General features: G+C 32.9%; 3 protein-coding genes across 3 annotated transcripts in view; 1 reads left to right on the top strand and 2 right to left on the bottom strand.

Annotated features, from left to right (window-relative positions):
• Positions 1 to 1,278: 1,278 nt before the first annotated feature.
• On the bottom strand, positions 1,279 to 6,474 carry LOC106717778 (probable RNA-binding protein 19). The gene is made up of 15 exons (XM_014511691.2): positions 6,177 to 6,474; positions 5,734 to 6,096; positions 5,413 to 5,643; positions 5,118 to 5,231; positions 4,763 to 4,943; positions 4,484 to 4,572; positions 4,189 to 4,294; positions 3,687 to 3,878; positions 3,183 to 3,344; positions 2,987 to 3,090; positions 2,416 to 2,910; positions 2,135 to 2,337; positions 1,921 to 2,037; positions 1,607 to 1,715; positions 1,279 to 1,509 (listed from the first exon to the last, which is right to left on the bottom strand). Exons 1-15 carry the CDS (start codon positions 6,213 to 6,215, stop codon positions 1,303 to 1,305), a joined length of 2,712 nt encoding a protein of 903 aa, XP_014367177.2. The 5' UTR covers positions 6,216 to 6,474; the 3' UTR covers positions 1,279 to 1,302.
• Positions 6,475 to 6,630: 156 nt separating this feature from the next.
• LOC106717802 (cytochrome c oxidase assembly protein COX19) lies at positions 6,631 to 7,302 on the top strand. Its single transcript, XM_014511721.2, has one exon. The coding sequence runs from the start codon at positions 6,770 to 6,772 to the stop codon at positions 7,019 to 7,021; it is 252 nt and encodes an 83-aa protein (XP_014367207.2). The 5' UTR covers positions 6,631 to 6,769; the 3' UTR covers positions 7,022 to 7,302.
• A 2,877-nt stretch (positions 7,303 to 10,179) lies between these two features.
• Positions 10,180 to 16,884, bottom strand: part of LOC106717779 (matrix metalloproteinase-2) — a 133,050-nt gene continuing 126,345 nt past the window's right edge. Inside the window, exons 6-12 of the mRNA XM_014511692.2 lie at positions 14,225 to 14,370; positions 12,181 to 12,339; positions 11,437 to 12,104; positions 11,175 to 11,316; positions 10,897 to 11,056; positions 10,658 to 10,761; positions 10,180 to 10,486 (exon numbers count right to left, since the gene is read on the bottom strand). Coding sequence (XP_014367178.2) covers positions 10,224 to 10,486; positions 10,658 to 10,761; positions 10,897 to 11,056; positions 11,175 to 11,316; positions 11,437 to 12,104; positions 12,181 to 12,339; positions 14,225 to 14,370 — 1,642 coding nt within the window. The 3' untranslated portion in view covers positions 10,180 to 10,223. The remainder of the gene's footprint in view (positions 10,487 to 10,657; positions 10,762 to 10,896; positions 11,057 to 11,174; positions 11,317 to 11,436; positions 12,105 to 12,180; positions 12,340 to 14,224; positions 14,371 to 16,884) is intronic.

The raw sequence follows: 16,884 nt of genomic DNA, 5'->3' as shown, positions 1-16,884 counted from the left end.
CTAATACATTTTGGAGACATTCTTAGAATAATAATTGATTCTTGTACATTAGTGGCAAAATTATGTTAAGATAATGAATTACATGTCAGGTTTTAAAACATTTTACCAGTTAATGAATTTTTAATGTTTTTTGTGTTTACATTGATTAAATTAAATATGATTTTCTTTACAGACTGTAGTTCTGATAATATGAAAGCAATATTTGGTAAATGATAAGGAATAATTACAATTATAGAGTGAGATCCGTATGTTTGATGATTGGCAAATGATGATAGTATATTTTGTGATGAAGCAGTTTCCTTATTCTTAGTCTATTGATAGATCCTAGTGATTTTTGTCTTTTTTTGTTATGTTTCATAGAGTGTAAATATACTTTTTTATCTTGTCTATTTAATTACATACTTCAATTAGTGGAAAAATTATATGAAAAATATATTCTAATGCAAATAAAACTTGTTTCTAATCTACTTCCAGAGTATTTTATTCACAGTGTTCATTAAAGGTTTTACATTTCTGTTTAAAAACGATGTACATTAAATATCAATTGACATAGATTTGCGACAGATTTATTTGCTGTAAAATTTATTTATCCTATAACATATTTTGCTTGTGCAGCATCAAATAATGTAACAATATGTTTTTGGATTACAAAGTTGTGTAAATAGCGTGTAGTAAATAAATATAGAATAATAATGTTGACACACTTTAATGTTAAAGATGCACAGATTTATTGTATCTTTTTCCTTATATTCATTTTATCAATGAGTTCGGAGAGAAATTGTAATTTTTTATGCCATCCAGAATTAGTTTATTTTGTAATGTCATCAATGCAATAAAGGTGACTATGTATTAAATTGCTGTAGTTTTTTTATCTTTTATTATTTTTTCCGTTTTGCTATTTTACGATTATTAATCTATATTTGATGTGCATCAAAATTCAAAAAGCACTTTTATCTAACTAGTGCAGTCGTAATTACGATACTCTGGGAGGATAAACAATTATCAAGTATTCACACATGTTTCTGGTTTTGTTTTCACTTTATTTTCGCGGTTTCTGTGTTATCGAATCACACTTACATACAATACAATGAAGAATTCTGCTAGGGTATTATCAGCAAAATAATATTTATTATAGTATTTGATATGATTAAGGGACAAATGAACGGTGGAACATTTAATATGTTAAGTGCAATTCATTGACCTTCCTGGTTAATTAAAATACTGTTGTAGTGACCACCAATGGCTTTTATTAAAAAATAAAACACATACTAGTGTCAGTTTAACATAAATATTATATTGTTATTAATCTTTTTCGCCTTCAACAAATTCATCAACGTCCACAGCTGCCTTCCTAGACTTTTTGCCGCCGGGAACCTTTGCATTGAAAGCCTGCGCCGTCCTCTTCCGTAGCATTTCAACATCTTCGTTTTCATCAGTTTGGTCTGCCCACTCCAAAACTAATCGTCTTCCATATAAATGAGTCGACTGACATAATGCTTCAAAAGCGCACTGTAAAAAACATTGACAAATATTTATTTTATTAAAAAAAAAGAAAGTTTTATAATAGAAAGGTACCAAATGTAAAGGTATTGTTCCAAAAATATACCTTTGCATCAGCTTTCGAGTGAAAATCGACAAACGCAAAACCACGATGTTGTTCTGAGCCAGTCGTAAGTTTTTTAGGTAATCTCAAAGTCTTTATTTCGCCGAAAGCCCTGAAAACATAAAACAAACCGACATTAATCACTGAATATGTTAACATTTATTTCAATCACTTTAATATACTCTTATCAGAAAAGAGATAATATGTTTGTGTTATAAATATATTAATTATATTATTATGCTTTATTGTCAACAGATTACAAAATATGCCTATGCGTTTACGCGACATTAACGATTTATGTTTGAAATGTTAATTACCTGAATATTTCATGAAGTTCATTCCTGTTTGCTTGGAACGGAACATTTCTGACGAGTATTTTAGTTCCATTTTGAACAGTGGCTTTGGAGCTCTTCTTTGATGTTTTCACTTCAGTTCTGTTTCAAATAATAAATACAATGAATTTAAAATGGCAAATGTTTTTCAGCCATATCATTAAGAAATCTTAATTTAGAAAATGGAATCAATACTTACACATTTCCTCTCTCCGATCTCTTCAATTCTAATGTTTTACCATCTAAAGTCGAACTCTGTAGTGTTTTTAGAGCTTCATTGGCTTGTGTCTTTCTATAAAACTGTACGAAACCATATCCCATAGAAAGGAACTCACCAGGATTCTTGGGATCTTTTTTCTTAGCAACAACCACACTGTGTATTTTTCCACAATTTTTGAAATGCTAAAAATATTAAATAATGAGAAATAAAATAATAAAACAATTTACTGCTACTGTTTTCCTTAATAATGTTAAAATTACCTCTCTCAAATTATTTTCAGAGGTCTTAAAGTTAAGATTTTTAATGAATATAGTACTGTCGTTTTCTGGTGTTTCCGTTTCCTCTTCCATTTTTTCTTCAGTCAATTTTTCCTCTTCGACTTTTTCCGGTTTCGAAACTTCTTCGAGTTTTTCGGCTTTCGATACTTTTTCTATATTCGACTCTTTTTCTTTACTCGAATCCCTTTCTTGTTTACCTTCTATTTCTTTAGTATCAATAGTTTTGACGAAAACATTTTCAGGTGCCCATTCTAAATATAATGGAGCGGCTTTGAATTGGGAATAAGCTAGTTTATTAAAGGCCTTCTTTGCTTCGAATGGTTCTATGAAATCTACCAATGCAGTAATACCATGATTCGGCATAAGGAATCTTGCAATTTGTCCGTGTTTTTCAAACAACTCTTTTACTTCAACTTTGTTAGTGTCGGATGGCAAATTTTTAACCAGAATGCAAGTTTTTGAACGCTTCTGAGCTGGCTGTAGTAAACAGAAAAATTGTTAAGCATTTTTTTAATAAATAAAAATAGAATATGTGTTTTCAGCTGTATATTACCTTATTAAATGCATCCAAATAAACTCCATTACTCTCTAAAAAGTTTTTTGTTTCAGCAACCAATTGCGTTTCTCCTAGAGCCAATCTGACGGCCGCGCTTGTATCTAAAATGTAAGAATAAATTAAAAAAACTAAATTACTAACCGTCTACAGAATGTGTGGATTGTGTGTTTTACATGAATGTATAAAAACTTACTCTTATTATTGTCATTTAGTAGTTGTTCTTTGGTAGTGCCGTAGTTGGTAGCGATGACGTCAGCGACGGCGTTCGCGCCCAAAAATAACGTATTCCAGTTATGAGACGATTTTGCCTGTGCTTTTAGTTTCTTTGCTTTCTTCTCTTTGAATGAAAGATCGCCTGAAAATTTACTTATGGTGACATTTTTGCATTATAAAACACTGTAAAACATTTATTTTTATTGATTTTTAATCGAGGTGTATACATTCTAATCAGGAGTGATCAAAGAGGGTAAGTAGGGTTGGCGACAGACAAGCGGCCGGCCGTAAAAAATTAAGCCAAATCTTTAAGGAATAATAATCTTTAAATGAACTAGTGAAATGAAGTGGGAATATTATAACGAAAAATTTAGATTTAAAGTTGACGAAATTAATATATTTGGCTTTCAAATGCCTTGTACCGATGTTGTTAGACAAGAATATGGTATCTGCGTGGATTAGTTAGTTAAAGAAATAAACTTACTGTCGTCTTCTTCCATCTCCAGTTTCTCAGTTCTAGCGGGTAAGAGATGCAGCATTCTGCCGCAGAACGATGTGCCATCCAGTTCTGTGTACGCTTTCACCGCATGTTCCGGCATTACAAAGGTTACTGTCGCGAAACCCTTTGGCTGCCGAAGTATTGGATCTATTGGCATGTTTACTTCTGCTAGTGGACCTGATTAATTTTAATAAAATATATCAAAGTTTTTCGACATGTTGTTTAGGATAATGAATAACAAAGAACCAATTTTTTTAATAATTTAAATTGGGATAGAATATAACAATTGCAGAGACATCGATAGATTCATATTCATATACGTATTTTATTTTTACTAACAACAGAGGGAGCTTAGTTAAATTTTGTGAAATCTTTTATGTGACACGAGTTGGCATGTCGAACTTGACAACTGAGATAGAACTAGCGGAAAAGTTCGCAATATCCAGTGTTATATACTTATTACTATCTGAATATAAAAAGCTCTTACCATATTTCTCGAAAGTCTTCGTCACTTCTTCTTCAGATACCACGTAAGGTAAATTTCGCACGAAAATGCTTCCACTTTCTCCAATACTTTCTTCATTGTTTGTTTGCTAAACACAAAACAAAGCAACTAAAATAATATTACAAATGAAAATCTTAATAACCTATTATTTTATTAAAAAAATACTTAACACATTCAGTGCCACCGACTCAATGGCATGGAATGTTTAACACATTGAAAATCTAATTTTGTTTTAAAAATGATAAATGTAATTTTTTTACTCAAAATCTTTATTTACCTCTTGTCTTTTTTTAGTGTTTATCTGTTCCTCTTCTTCTTCTCTCTTGGACTGGCTCTCATACTTGTGGACATGTACCCGATGATTACCTGGATTAATTTAACAATTATTATTGTTGTATTAAAATTTTATGATACATTTCTAAATGAAAAAATATATTTACAATTTTTTGACACAAATAATCATCTTTAAAATTAGTTATTAAAATTATTTCTAGGTAATTTTTAGTGTACTTTAAATTATAGATTGTACTCATTTGTCAGAAATTAAAATATTTACCTATGAACAACTTGTCCTTAGCGAGTGCCTTTTTTAATTCTTGTTCAGTTCTAAACCCTACATAACAAAAGCCAGCCAACTTCTTTCCTTTGCCTAAGGGTAACCTCAGGGAAAATGGTACTAATGGTCTAAAAAATTCTTTTATATCTTTCTTTTTACATTTAAAAGGTAATCCATTTATCTGAAAAGTAAGGAATACAATATTAAATGTCAAAAAAATAATATAAAAAATACACTAGATCAATAAAACACAAGATTCAAAACTTTTGGTTCAGTTAAAAACATAATTGCTACATCATAAATATACAAATTATCATTTATTGTCTAGACACACATTATACACAGCCATACTCACTTTACAATAGAACAATGGCCTATTTCTGACTTTCTTGGGTTTATCTTGCTCTTCTTTTTCATCAACTTTTTCGTTGGTAGCCCCATCTACTTTTTTCATTAGTAACTTCATGTACTGGAATGTACAATATTTGAATAAATTAATTGGAAGTAAAAATAACAAAAAAAAAAAAATTAAGAAGTTTCCGATTCACTTTCACTGATTATTTATGTCTATCTGCCCTTTTTGGGTTGCAGTTTAATTATAAATTTGGAATTTGTATTTTAAGTATTTAACATGTTTAGTGTTAAATTACCTCTAAATCACTTATTTGCTTATTGGCAACTTTGTCTTCACTTTTTGCAACCTCTGGTACTGTAGTACTCTCTTCTTTACTATTAACATTTTCTTCTCCATTTTGTCCAGCTTCATTACCACTATCTTCATTGTCACTTATCTTAACTTCTTCTAATACTTCCTTAATCCATGATGTTTTTTCATTGACATGAGCTTCTATAAATTGATCAAATAAAGGATCTCCTTTATGCTGTGAACATTAGATTTTATTTATTCATGGCTATGTTAAGACATACCTTAAACTTTAGACAACTTTTATTTTATAAACTAAGATACTAACCTTTTTAAGCAGCTCCCTTATTTTGTTTTTATTTCTTTCTGCACTTGATAGTTTCTGTTTCTTTTGTTTTGGTGTTTCTTGATCATTTTTATTAAGTTTTTTGTAAGCTGAGCTATCAGTTGCATATTTACTCCAGGCCCTTGGCTTCTTTTCGTCTCCTAAATTTGCACAGAATTCAACATTTATTTTCATAGAATTGACACATGTGCCATCAAAGTATTCCTTTGCAGCAGCAGCCTGCTCTTCTGTCCTGTATCCAATGAAGCCAAAATTTCTAAACTTTCCATCTTTTGTATATTTCAATTGGACATCAGTAACTTCGCCTTTTTGACAAAATAAATCCTTAAGTTTGTCAACTGTAACCTAATAAGAAATAATTTATTTGAAAATGTACAATTCTAGAATAAAAAGCGAATTAAATTTACATAGTATGTGAATCTTACTTTGTTTGGCAAATTTTTGACTATGAGCCGAGACATCATAAATACATAAAAATATATTTAAGAAAATAGGAATATCCACATGTTGATAAATTGACTATATTTTTTAAATAACTTGAAATTGTTTTCTGAGATTAACTGTAGGTTAGGTAATCGTATTTCCAGGGTTTATTCCACAATGCACTTAGTATCTTGTAATTTACTTCTGGCTTAATATACAATCATAAAGTAAGTAAACACAAAAATCAACATTTGAGAGGTTTTGACTACAAGTTGATAGTTGACATTTTATCACACGTGGATTTTGACATTTGTTATTTAGATCAAAGAGCATACACTGACGAACGATTGTTTTTTTCGGCTGTTTTTCAAGAAGTAATTGTCGATGATACTCAGGAACTCATTGGGCTTCACTATTTGACATTGACAGAGGTGATATCAAATGTCAGAATACAAATGACAATAACTGATTGTCAAGTAAACCAGCTGATCTCAGATAAAGAGTTTTGTGAACAAATAATTTGGACCACACAAAAGATTACAGTATAAAAACATTTCAAAATTATTGATTAGTTTAATAAAAGTTAACAAACAAAATGTCAACTGCTATGACATTTGGTCAAAAACCGTTTATACCAACACCGCCAGATAAAGGCAGTTTTCCTTTAGATCACGATGGAGTGTGTAAAAAAAGCATGACGAGATTTATGAAATGTTTATTTAATAACAATAATAACAACTCTTTATGTCGGGATGAAGCAAAAGAATATTTAGCGTGCAGAATGGAGAATAACCTAATGGCTAAAGAAGACTGGTCTAAGTTAGGGTTTAAGAATGGTGGTAGTTGAAATTATTTATTATTAGAACGTAGGTAAGCAATTATGTATATTAATAAAATAAGCAAATTATTTGCCTTTTTTTAATTCCCTGTTTTAGATGTAAAATGTGTTGTGTTTCATATTATTTGTGCTATGGTCTAATATTGTGAAGACACCAGTTATAACAGTGGTAGACGCCAGCACCAACATCTGTTCCACAAATGTGCTGGCTAGACAAGTTAAATACCACAACAACACACAAGACAGGCATCAAGTGGAAGTAATTCCGCCGTTAGTTTGATTAGTGGATTAGCCCATTGACTAATTTTAGTACCCTTTTCCTTCCCAAACTGTTTGTAAGGGAAAGATTGCAGATGGCTATGGATAGCGGTTGCTTGGCTATTTTGGTGAATTCAGATGGCTGCTTGCTCGTTTTCCACCTTATCATATAATAAAAAAGACTGTACTGGTAGCATTTAAATTCAGTCAAAAGAATTTATACACAAATTCGTGAATTTACTAAGCTTTAAAAACTGACTTTTGTAAGACTCAAACAAAATGTCAACTGCGACTGCTCTGAGACATAAGAATGTTTGGTATGCAGTCTATCTTAGAACAGGATAGTTGGATCAGTTATTTGTTGTCATAAACAAAGACTGTTGAAATGAAATAAGCAAAATGATGATCAAGAGTTTCTACCATGTTTTATATCTTTTTCTGTTCTACTTCATTGACTACAGTTTTTTGTAAAGTTGCCATATTGATGTTTCATATGGAAATTGATACATGGTAATATGTTTGTCTCCTAACATCCTAAACATAGCTCCATTATCTCCATTATTATAGATGTCTATTGGTGATTATTTCTTAAACTTAGGGATGGTTATTTTATTGGCTTCTAGCCTTCCACATGCTTTAATGCTTTTTTTAATTGGATAGTGGGATAGGGATAGTATGTTCTTTAGTGAAGTTTTCTCATATTCAATTTTTAAGATCTACATTATTGTTTTATCTTCTCAGATTAAAAAAAGTTGGTTTACTTATTATGTGTAAATAAAAGGCAACAACTTGTAGAAATTTATTTATTTATGCTTATAGTAGTTAAACATGTTTACTTAAGATTTAAAAACTGCAAACTGCTTACTATTTACTGAGTACATTATTTTAGACAAGGATAAAATTTTGATATATTTTTAATGCCAATAAATGGCCTTCCTCATAAAAGTAAATATCACAGTTATTATTAAATTATTTGTGACCAAAAGAAATTGTAAAAACGCCTATTATATTCTATACTAAAATAGTGAGCGACTTGAGAGGTATAAAAATGCTTAAAGTCAACTTGTTGTTTTCTCAACTAGTCACATTATATTATATTACTTAACATAATGTCTATATACATTCGAACCTGGATGAGTGAGAGTTCAAGGGACAACAAGGTTCTCGCTTGTAGAGGTCTCTGTCGGGACTGGACAATGACTCTCGCTTATCCAGGTTCAACTGTATTTATGAATATATTCGTCAATATAATCTAGGTAAAAATGTATGTAATTTATATTTCTGCTGATTGCACAAGAATGTTTACATATACAGTTAGCGAAGTAGAATATAGCTAATGGATAATGTGGAAGAAAGAACTTGAAATGAGCAGTTGATTAATTTTCATAATTAGAATGGACACAACAGCAAGATACAAAAATACCAAGTTGAATTTATTCTGTACAACAACTAACTATATTAAGCACCATTATCATTATCAACGTACTTCCGTTTTTTTTTTTCATTCATCAAATGGCAACACAAGCAAACAACATACAGTCGCTATATGTAAAAGTATTTTACAAGTCTCTTAAGGCCATATTTTTTTTATTATAAGCTATTATAAAATTGATGAGTAAATATGTTATTATCATTTTTACGATTACTATGCCCGACTAATACAATTTACAAATTACAGAATATGTGTACCTCTTTTAACCAGCATAAGAGATATAGAACTATATTTAATTGTCTAATTCTATTAAATATTTTACATCAGAAATGTTCAAAGGTAACCTTTAACTTCTACTAAGGCAAACTTGTGTATAAATCTGTGGCTAATATTATTTTTTATAGTAATATAGCCATGAAATGTACAAACTACTTTTGGCTAAATATTTGGGGACTATAGACATGTATTCTCACTAGATGGCGTGTTGCAGTAATAAACAAATGAACTATAGAAAAAACTCCATATTACTATTTTTTTTATCTTGTCAATTAAAATGGAGATAACATGTTTACAGAGATTTGTAGATAGTTAAACTAATCCAGACTTATTTAAGGCTGAGCTATATAATTTGGAAAGTTAAAATGCAAAATGCCTAAAGACAGAAGATAAGATTTGACGAAGAAGATAAGACAAAAAATTGTGACAGATTTATATTAAGAATGCTATTAAATATAAACAGAAATAAAGTCACTCATAGTCTTATTCATTGTACTACATTAATAATATGGGTACAATGTTTAAATTGTAATATTATGCTTATTTTATTCAGTACAATAAAACACAAGCTTTAACGCCACCTAGCGAACTATACCTAGCGGACCTAACCTAACATTTAGGTTAGGTCCTAACTCATTAATTTATTAACTTACTTCTATATATAATGGATAATTATTAGTTTTACTACAACACAAACTGTACAAAAGCTAAACAAATGGTGTTATGTACCTTACATATCATAAAAAACCAAGCACTCAATCATGTTGAGATCAAAATGTACAAATAACATTTATAATTATGCCTCGTAACTAGAATTATCCTAATGTATAACTATGTGAACGCGGATATAAGTTAATATTTATACCGGCATATAGTTTTTGCGCATTATTTAAAAATAAATCTAAATTTGTTCTTCAGACATTTTACGATATGTACTTGTTGTTTCCGTAGGTGACACTGACAGATTGATAGTGATTCTGAGCCTACATTTTTGTCTGTGCTTTATTAGTCCACATTAAAAAAACACTGATAAAATTAATACCATTTTACCTATATAAGCCCTGTTATAATTATAAAAAAATACTAAATCGAGATTAATAGATTATGTATTACAAGATTAATACTATTTTAATATTATGTAACTTTTGAAGTTGTTTATAGTACAATTATTTTATGTATTTATATTTATAAATATCGTTATTATATATAGGAGAATCTGTCGTTAGATGTAAGACTTAATAATTTTTAAAAATACCGTATGATCGTCGCTACTGCAATAAAAATGCAATTTAAGAATGTTTTATTGTGTGTGGATATGGCAGCAGAGCTGGGCGAACGTAACGTGGACCCTGGTGCGGGTAGAGATCTGAAGGGCTCCCGTCTGCCAGCCCGCTCGGTGGGGCATCCCATCCAAAATGGCGCCGAAGGTAATTGCCTCTCGTGCTCGACTCGCATACGCAGGTCGTTGAATTTCCAATAACCTCTACCTTTGAAGAAGTATGTTTTACCTGCAAAAAAATTTAACTAGTTCGATTCAGCTGTTTTAGAGTTACCCGATAACAAAAATTCGCAATCATAAATCAAGGTTTAAAGGAAAATAGGCAAAATCACAGAACAACTTTTTTGGTGAGCCGTACAGTTTAAAATGTGTCGTCAAAATTTTTTAAAATGATTCTTACCGTCTTTCCATTGAAACACGCTATCAATGTTGTATCCAACGCCTTTCCACATGGCCATGTCACGAGGGTAATCCAACTCTACTCTTCCTACTTCTTCATCAAACCTGAAAATTAAAATATTTATTAGCTTATTAATTTTTGAAGCGTACGAGAGTTAGTTAAGGAATCGAAATGTGTGTGCAAATCAGGAATTAGGAATTTAAATTATTAGGAATTATATATGTATATAGATAACTTACTTCCAATAGACGGAGCCGCTGTAGAAGTATGTTTTGCCGTTATGTCCCCACACCATTGCTGCGTCTAATTTCTCCAAGCTTTCTGGCAAGCCGAGGTCTCTCAAACGTTTAGGATATCCCGGAACTAAGTATTGGGAGTCGAATAAATACAGCTCTTTACCTAAAAACAAAGTATTTTTTTATTACATGCTTAGATACGTATACAATTTAGCTTTTAGAGGAGCTTCAATTTTATTTTCAAAATTGCATTCAGCAAAGTGGTGTTGGCATATACCTACCTACGAATATAGCGATTTTTCTATCTGGTCTTTCGTACACGGCATCCACATGTGTCAGATTTCTCGGCAGTTCAGTCCACATCCTTGTAATCTCAATGGGATAGTCCGGATAGTGACCCGAGGCTCCTCTTCTCCAGTGATACTGCAATCAATTAATAAGTACTTTATAATAAACGAAAGGTCTTATTAAATTAGGTATAACTAAGTTATAATATAATATTTTCAAACCTAGTAGTTAACATAGTTTTACTTAGCTACTTACTCTATTTTTAAATATGAAGAGTTCATTGCGTATGAGTGCAACCGCATCGTAGTTGGTGTTGCAGGCGTCCGGCTTGTCCGGAGGCGGCGTTGTATGCGGTGGGGTACGGGGCGGGGTGATGCGCGGCCTAGTCGTCGTCTTCACGGGGTAGTGAGGCTTATACCGAGGGTCGCTAGGGCTGTTCGTTCGCGGGTATGTTGGGTATTCAGGACGGATGTGCGGGTAGCGAGGGCGGTAGGTAGTAGCCTGTGTCGTTGTTTCCGTCGGTCTCGGATAGTGATTGTGGTTCCTGCGGGGATGCTCCTCGGTCGCGTTGTAGTGACGGCGTTCGGGATAGTATGTCGGAATATTCGTCCTATCGGGATAGCTTGGTCTATCCGGATAGGTGGGTCTGTCCGGATAACTAGGTCTCTCTGGGTAGGTAGGTCTCTCAGGGCTACTTGGTTTTTCGGGATAATACTTTGGATATAAATTCGGGTTCCGCGGGTACGGTGTGTAAGGTCGATGGTTCGGGTGATGGCCCTGGTGTGTATTGTGGTGATGATGAATATAAGGTCTTCTTGTGGTCGTCGTTGTCGTGGTGGTAGTCGTTGTGGTTGTCGGTGGAGGAGTTTCTATCGGTCGGTAGTAAGGTATCTTCCCCCATTTCCTTTCATTTTCTTTGGAACCTGTGAATTAATTTATTTTTATTTTTTGTTTACATTTGTTTAGTCTCGTCGTAGTTAATATCACTTTTGAACTTACCATACATTTGTTGTATACCGTTGCGGTCATCTTCTGGCAATACGAAATTAGGTTGGATACCTTGATACCAAGGAAACATAAGAGCTCCTTTGACGGAACTGTGGCTAAGGCCTAGGGAGTGACCGAATTCGTGGGCTGCAACAGCGAACAACGATGTACCTGTAAAATTATATCAGTTAGTACATAATGGTACCCAGTTTTAGTGGGAGTATAATAATAATCGTAGACAACTAAGATTTTCTCTTGAATACATATTGAAAAAAAGTTTTATTTGACTAAGTTACAGAAACGAGCGTAATGATGTTTTGCTTCTTCAAGTCGAAAGCCGTTTATCAACGTTCACGTATTGAAAGTCGACATTACAGTGTCAAAGCCCTTTCGAGCGCCTAAGTATTATTTACATTTAATGTAGCAGAAGTTAACCAATTCATTTCGTATTGATGGCACTATAATAATGTTATATAAGTCTACGCGTTCAATCCATGTTTTCTAGGGAGAGTGGTTTTCTACACAGGGAGTCCGCCGTGTGTCTGCCTGTTTGTGTAGCTACATTATTACGTGGATATGTAAAGCGTGCTCACTCCGCGTTGCGGTCGCTCATCGTTTTGCGTTGCCTCCGTTTTTTCATGGTCACCGAGTACAGCGATGGATTAATATACAGACAATGACAAATATTTCCTAGCATAGCAACACACATGTATGCTAAATTATAACTCTTGCGGTGACGGCTTGCTGTACGATATGCGATCCAAGTGGGAAGGAGATTTACTCTTTGTCTACGATGTGATCCGTCATGTTGGGGGACACGCGAACTCGATAAACACCGTTGATGCTTTCGGACACATGCATTGGACGTACGCTGTGTTGCGATTTTGTTCATTAAGCCGCCTCCATCCCTATTGTACAAATGATGGTTACGTGCGTCGATTTTAAAAGGCTAAACTGCTACATAATTCCACGCAGAGTTCGTTAAGTGCTAAGATTATGTACGACAAATCATGGATAATCAATATTATTTCTGCGATCAAACAATTTTGCTATTTATATTTTTTAATTTAACTTGATAAATACTTATTTCTATGTAAATTTGAATGTCACGTTTGAAAGAACAAGAACTGTAGATATTGTTTGTCTACTGTATGTTCATATTTGATGCGTAATAATCAATCGTGTTAATGTTTAAAATTTTATTGTTCCAAATTTTTCAAAAGTTTCAAACATATGATAATTTACTCAGGAGCCATCGCAGGAGCGTCTAATACAATAACTATAGTTGTAACATAAATAACCTAGAAGCCAAAATCCTTGACGTTCAGGACAGTAGGTAACAGTGAAATTACATACAAACCTGTGAAATACAATACCTTTTACTACTATTTAATAAACAGTCGTCGTCAGTGAAATAAGACGTCTTTTGTTCTGAACGAGAAAATTATCGCAAAATGTAACAAAAGTCTAATTACAATTAACATTATCGGGAAAGCTTAACTGTTGTTTCTGAAAATCGTAACAGGAAAGTACGTTAACAGCATAGGTGAGGGCAGGGCACCGCACGCCCTCCGTGCCCCCACGCTTGTGCGCCGCCCTGCCCCGGCATTTGCATGTCAAAACAGCCGCTGACCACGACACGCTCATTTCCGAACGAGCTTTTCGCGGAAAAACTACACTTTCGACAGAAGCTTAATTAACTGCCTCATATGGCCTCTTTCATGTCAGTTGCTTCGTGTAACTTTTATTTAAAACCAGGGTGTATTGCTATCGCATGGAGGCGTTTTAATTATTATTACGTTGAACACAACATTCAATGTGAACGTACAAATGACAGTCGATTTTAATTGATATAAAACGGAAACGGTTTCACAAAAATCAATTGTAAATTGGATGATTGCTAACAAAGATATCGTTTGATTTAATTTAGATTTTGCTATAAGGGTATATAATCTACTTACTATAATATTATAGTTGCCAATAGTAGGTATAAGGCAGGTGAGCATTAATAAACTGAATAGCATTTTCTAACTATTTAATGTCAATGTTTGCGTACCTTCTTCATCATCATTCTTGGGCTGCAGCAACCAGAGCTCGTCGTCATCGAAATGTGCGTCGCCTCCGCGCCCCGAGCCGGGGAAAAACGCGTGCGCAAGGATCGAGCCGCGTCCGTCGAACGGGTACGCGTCATCATGGTAACGCCTGTAAGAAAACAATACAACATCTCATATTGGATAGATTTTTAGGTTCAAAAGGAGTAATTTTAAAACAGGTGTTACGGGCTTTACCTTTGGAAGTGTCAACCTGGTCACTCTTTACTAAAATATTATACAATTATTTTCTTTTGAAAACGTGTGGGGAAATGCAAACTAAACAAATTTTAATGATTTCTAAATTAGAAATCCCAACTAACTTAGACATGAAAGTTTTGAAATCGTCTCTCAATTCATACAAATATCAAAGGTACTTTTTTTTAAATAAATAAAGCAATGTTCATTTAGCCGCTTCTGTTGTTCTTTTTGCTCACAGCCGCTGCGAGATACCCAATTAAAATAGTCATATAGCGGGTAACGTATTCATTCCGCAACAAACAGCGGGCTCCAGTGGATAGAGTCGACGGAGCAATCAAACTTGCTTCCCCCGGGTCGCCTGCCCACTACCAACCTAATCATTTTTCGCAACAACAAAACAGCGGAAACACCAATGCATATTTCACGCAATATTAGCCAGGTTGCGTATTGAGTTTTCAAAGTGAGACATTCCGGAATAATACTGAAGTTGATAACCACAGAACAGATCAAAACAGATACAACTCATTTCCTTTTCTTTTTTATCGTATTAAGTGTTATTACTTGAGTGTGTGATGTTTTGTATACTTAATTATCAGCATGAGAATAACAGACGGCAATAAATTAGGGAAAGCACAGGAAAGATTGGAGTAGGTACCTCTGAATAGGTATGAATTTACACGCGAAAGTAATAAAAGCGTGTTATAAAGGATTGGAGTATAATTATGAATTAGAGTTCCTTGCTCTGGCCTCTTTAATATAACTTGATACATTATTGCAAAACTATACAACTCAATATTTCCGTTTTAATTTCACCGCTCTCGATGCATTACATAGTTGCACAACTTTTGCGATCAAAGTTTTCATTCAGGTTTTAATACAACTGCTATTTGTGTTCTCCTACTATGAGTTGTAGAAATTAATATAAAATGTATTACGAACTTATAATGGATAGAACATAGAATATTATGTAATGAAGTATATATGTGCAAAAAAAATATACGAACAGTAATCTATCTCTGTGCCAAATTTCATCCAGATCGATAGGGCCGTTTTTGGAGTTTCCTGCTAACATACGTCCATCCATCCATCCATCAATTAATCAATGTAAACTTTCTCATTTATAATATTAGTAAGATAAACTTTAAAGCATAATTAATTTAAAGTATTTACATAAATAAGAAATTACTTGGTGAAAAATTCGTGAGAAAATAACAAGTATTGGAATCTTGTAATTTTCTTAAAAATCTTATGAAACCTAAGTTTGGCGATTGATATTTTCACAAATAAAAAAAAATATATATACAGAGTTCATCTAAGTTGCGCCGCAAGCATCCAATATGGCCGACGCAATATGTTCGCGATCGTGGTTTTTGTCGAAGGTATTTTCTCATATCGTCGCAGTCTACGGTCATCTAATAAACTAATAAAAAACTCTAAACTTTGCTCATTTGTATGCGATTCCTGTATGGGTCTCCACAGCGTTAATGCGGTTTTTAACTAGTTTTTTTATTCTTTTGTGTCATAGCTCTATTTTGTAACTTTAATATTGGATAACGTAGTATAATAATAATTATTAACACGTGCACTTTTCTGTTGATTATGTTTTAAAAATTAATGATTTGAAAAGGTAGATGAAATAAAGAGTTCCTATTTTTTATTTCCGATAAATAATATATAATCGATATTAGAGATATTGTGGATCTGAATGTTAGGCAAATAAAGTTGCGGATGAAAGGTGATTGCTTGTGGCTGAGATACATGTGCTAAGATGGATTTGCGATGTGTTAATTATGTTACTATTAATTATATTATGTGTATATTAGAGGATGTTTGAAAGTAGTATGCCAATGATGGATAAATTGAGAAGCAGAAGGTTTGCATTGACCCATTATGCGGAGAGATAATGATTACATAAACAAACAAGTTGAGATTGAATATGGATGGCTACAAAGGCAGTGGATGGCCAAAGAAAGTATGGATGGATTATGTGAAAGAGAATATGTGTAAGAAGGGAGTCAATTCAGACATGACCGCTGATAGAGATGTATAGAGGAGTAGTATATACTATGTCGAACCTCCGTAGTTACATGGCCAGGTTGATGAATCCATTTTAGAGATAACTATTATAACCTACAGAGATTATAGGCGATAAAATAATTTTAGACGTTAAAATAAAACGTACTAAATCGTTTTAAATTCAGCAGAAGTAACAATAGAGCAATTTACCTTTGGGAGCAGGTAAGATCTACCTAAGTATTAGATTAACACTAAAGTGAATTTAGCCAGTCACGTTCCTTTACTGAAAGTGAATCGCGTACGAAAAGGTTTACGCTGAATAGAAATCAATTGCCGGGATAGTCTAAGGTTATTTGGTCGGATAGAATCAATTTTATAAGCTTATTAAAATAAATATAGGATAACCTTT

The sequence above is a fragment of the Papilio machaon genome, chromosome 13 (assembly GCF_912999745.1).
Source record: "Papilio machaon chromosome 13, ilPapMach1.1, whole genome shotgun sequence".
Lineage (NCBI taxonomy): Eukaryota > Metazoa > Arthropoda > Insecta > Lepidoptera > Papilionidae > Papilio > Papilio machaon.
Note: the sequence above shows the minus strand (reverse complement) of the source record. Positions and strands in the feature narration are given on the sequence as shown.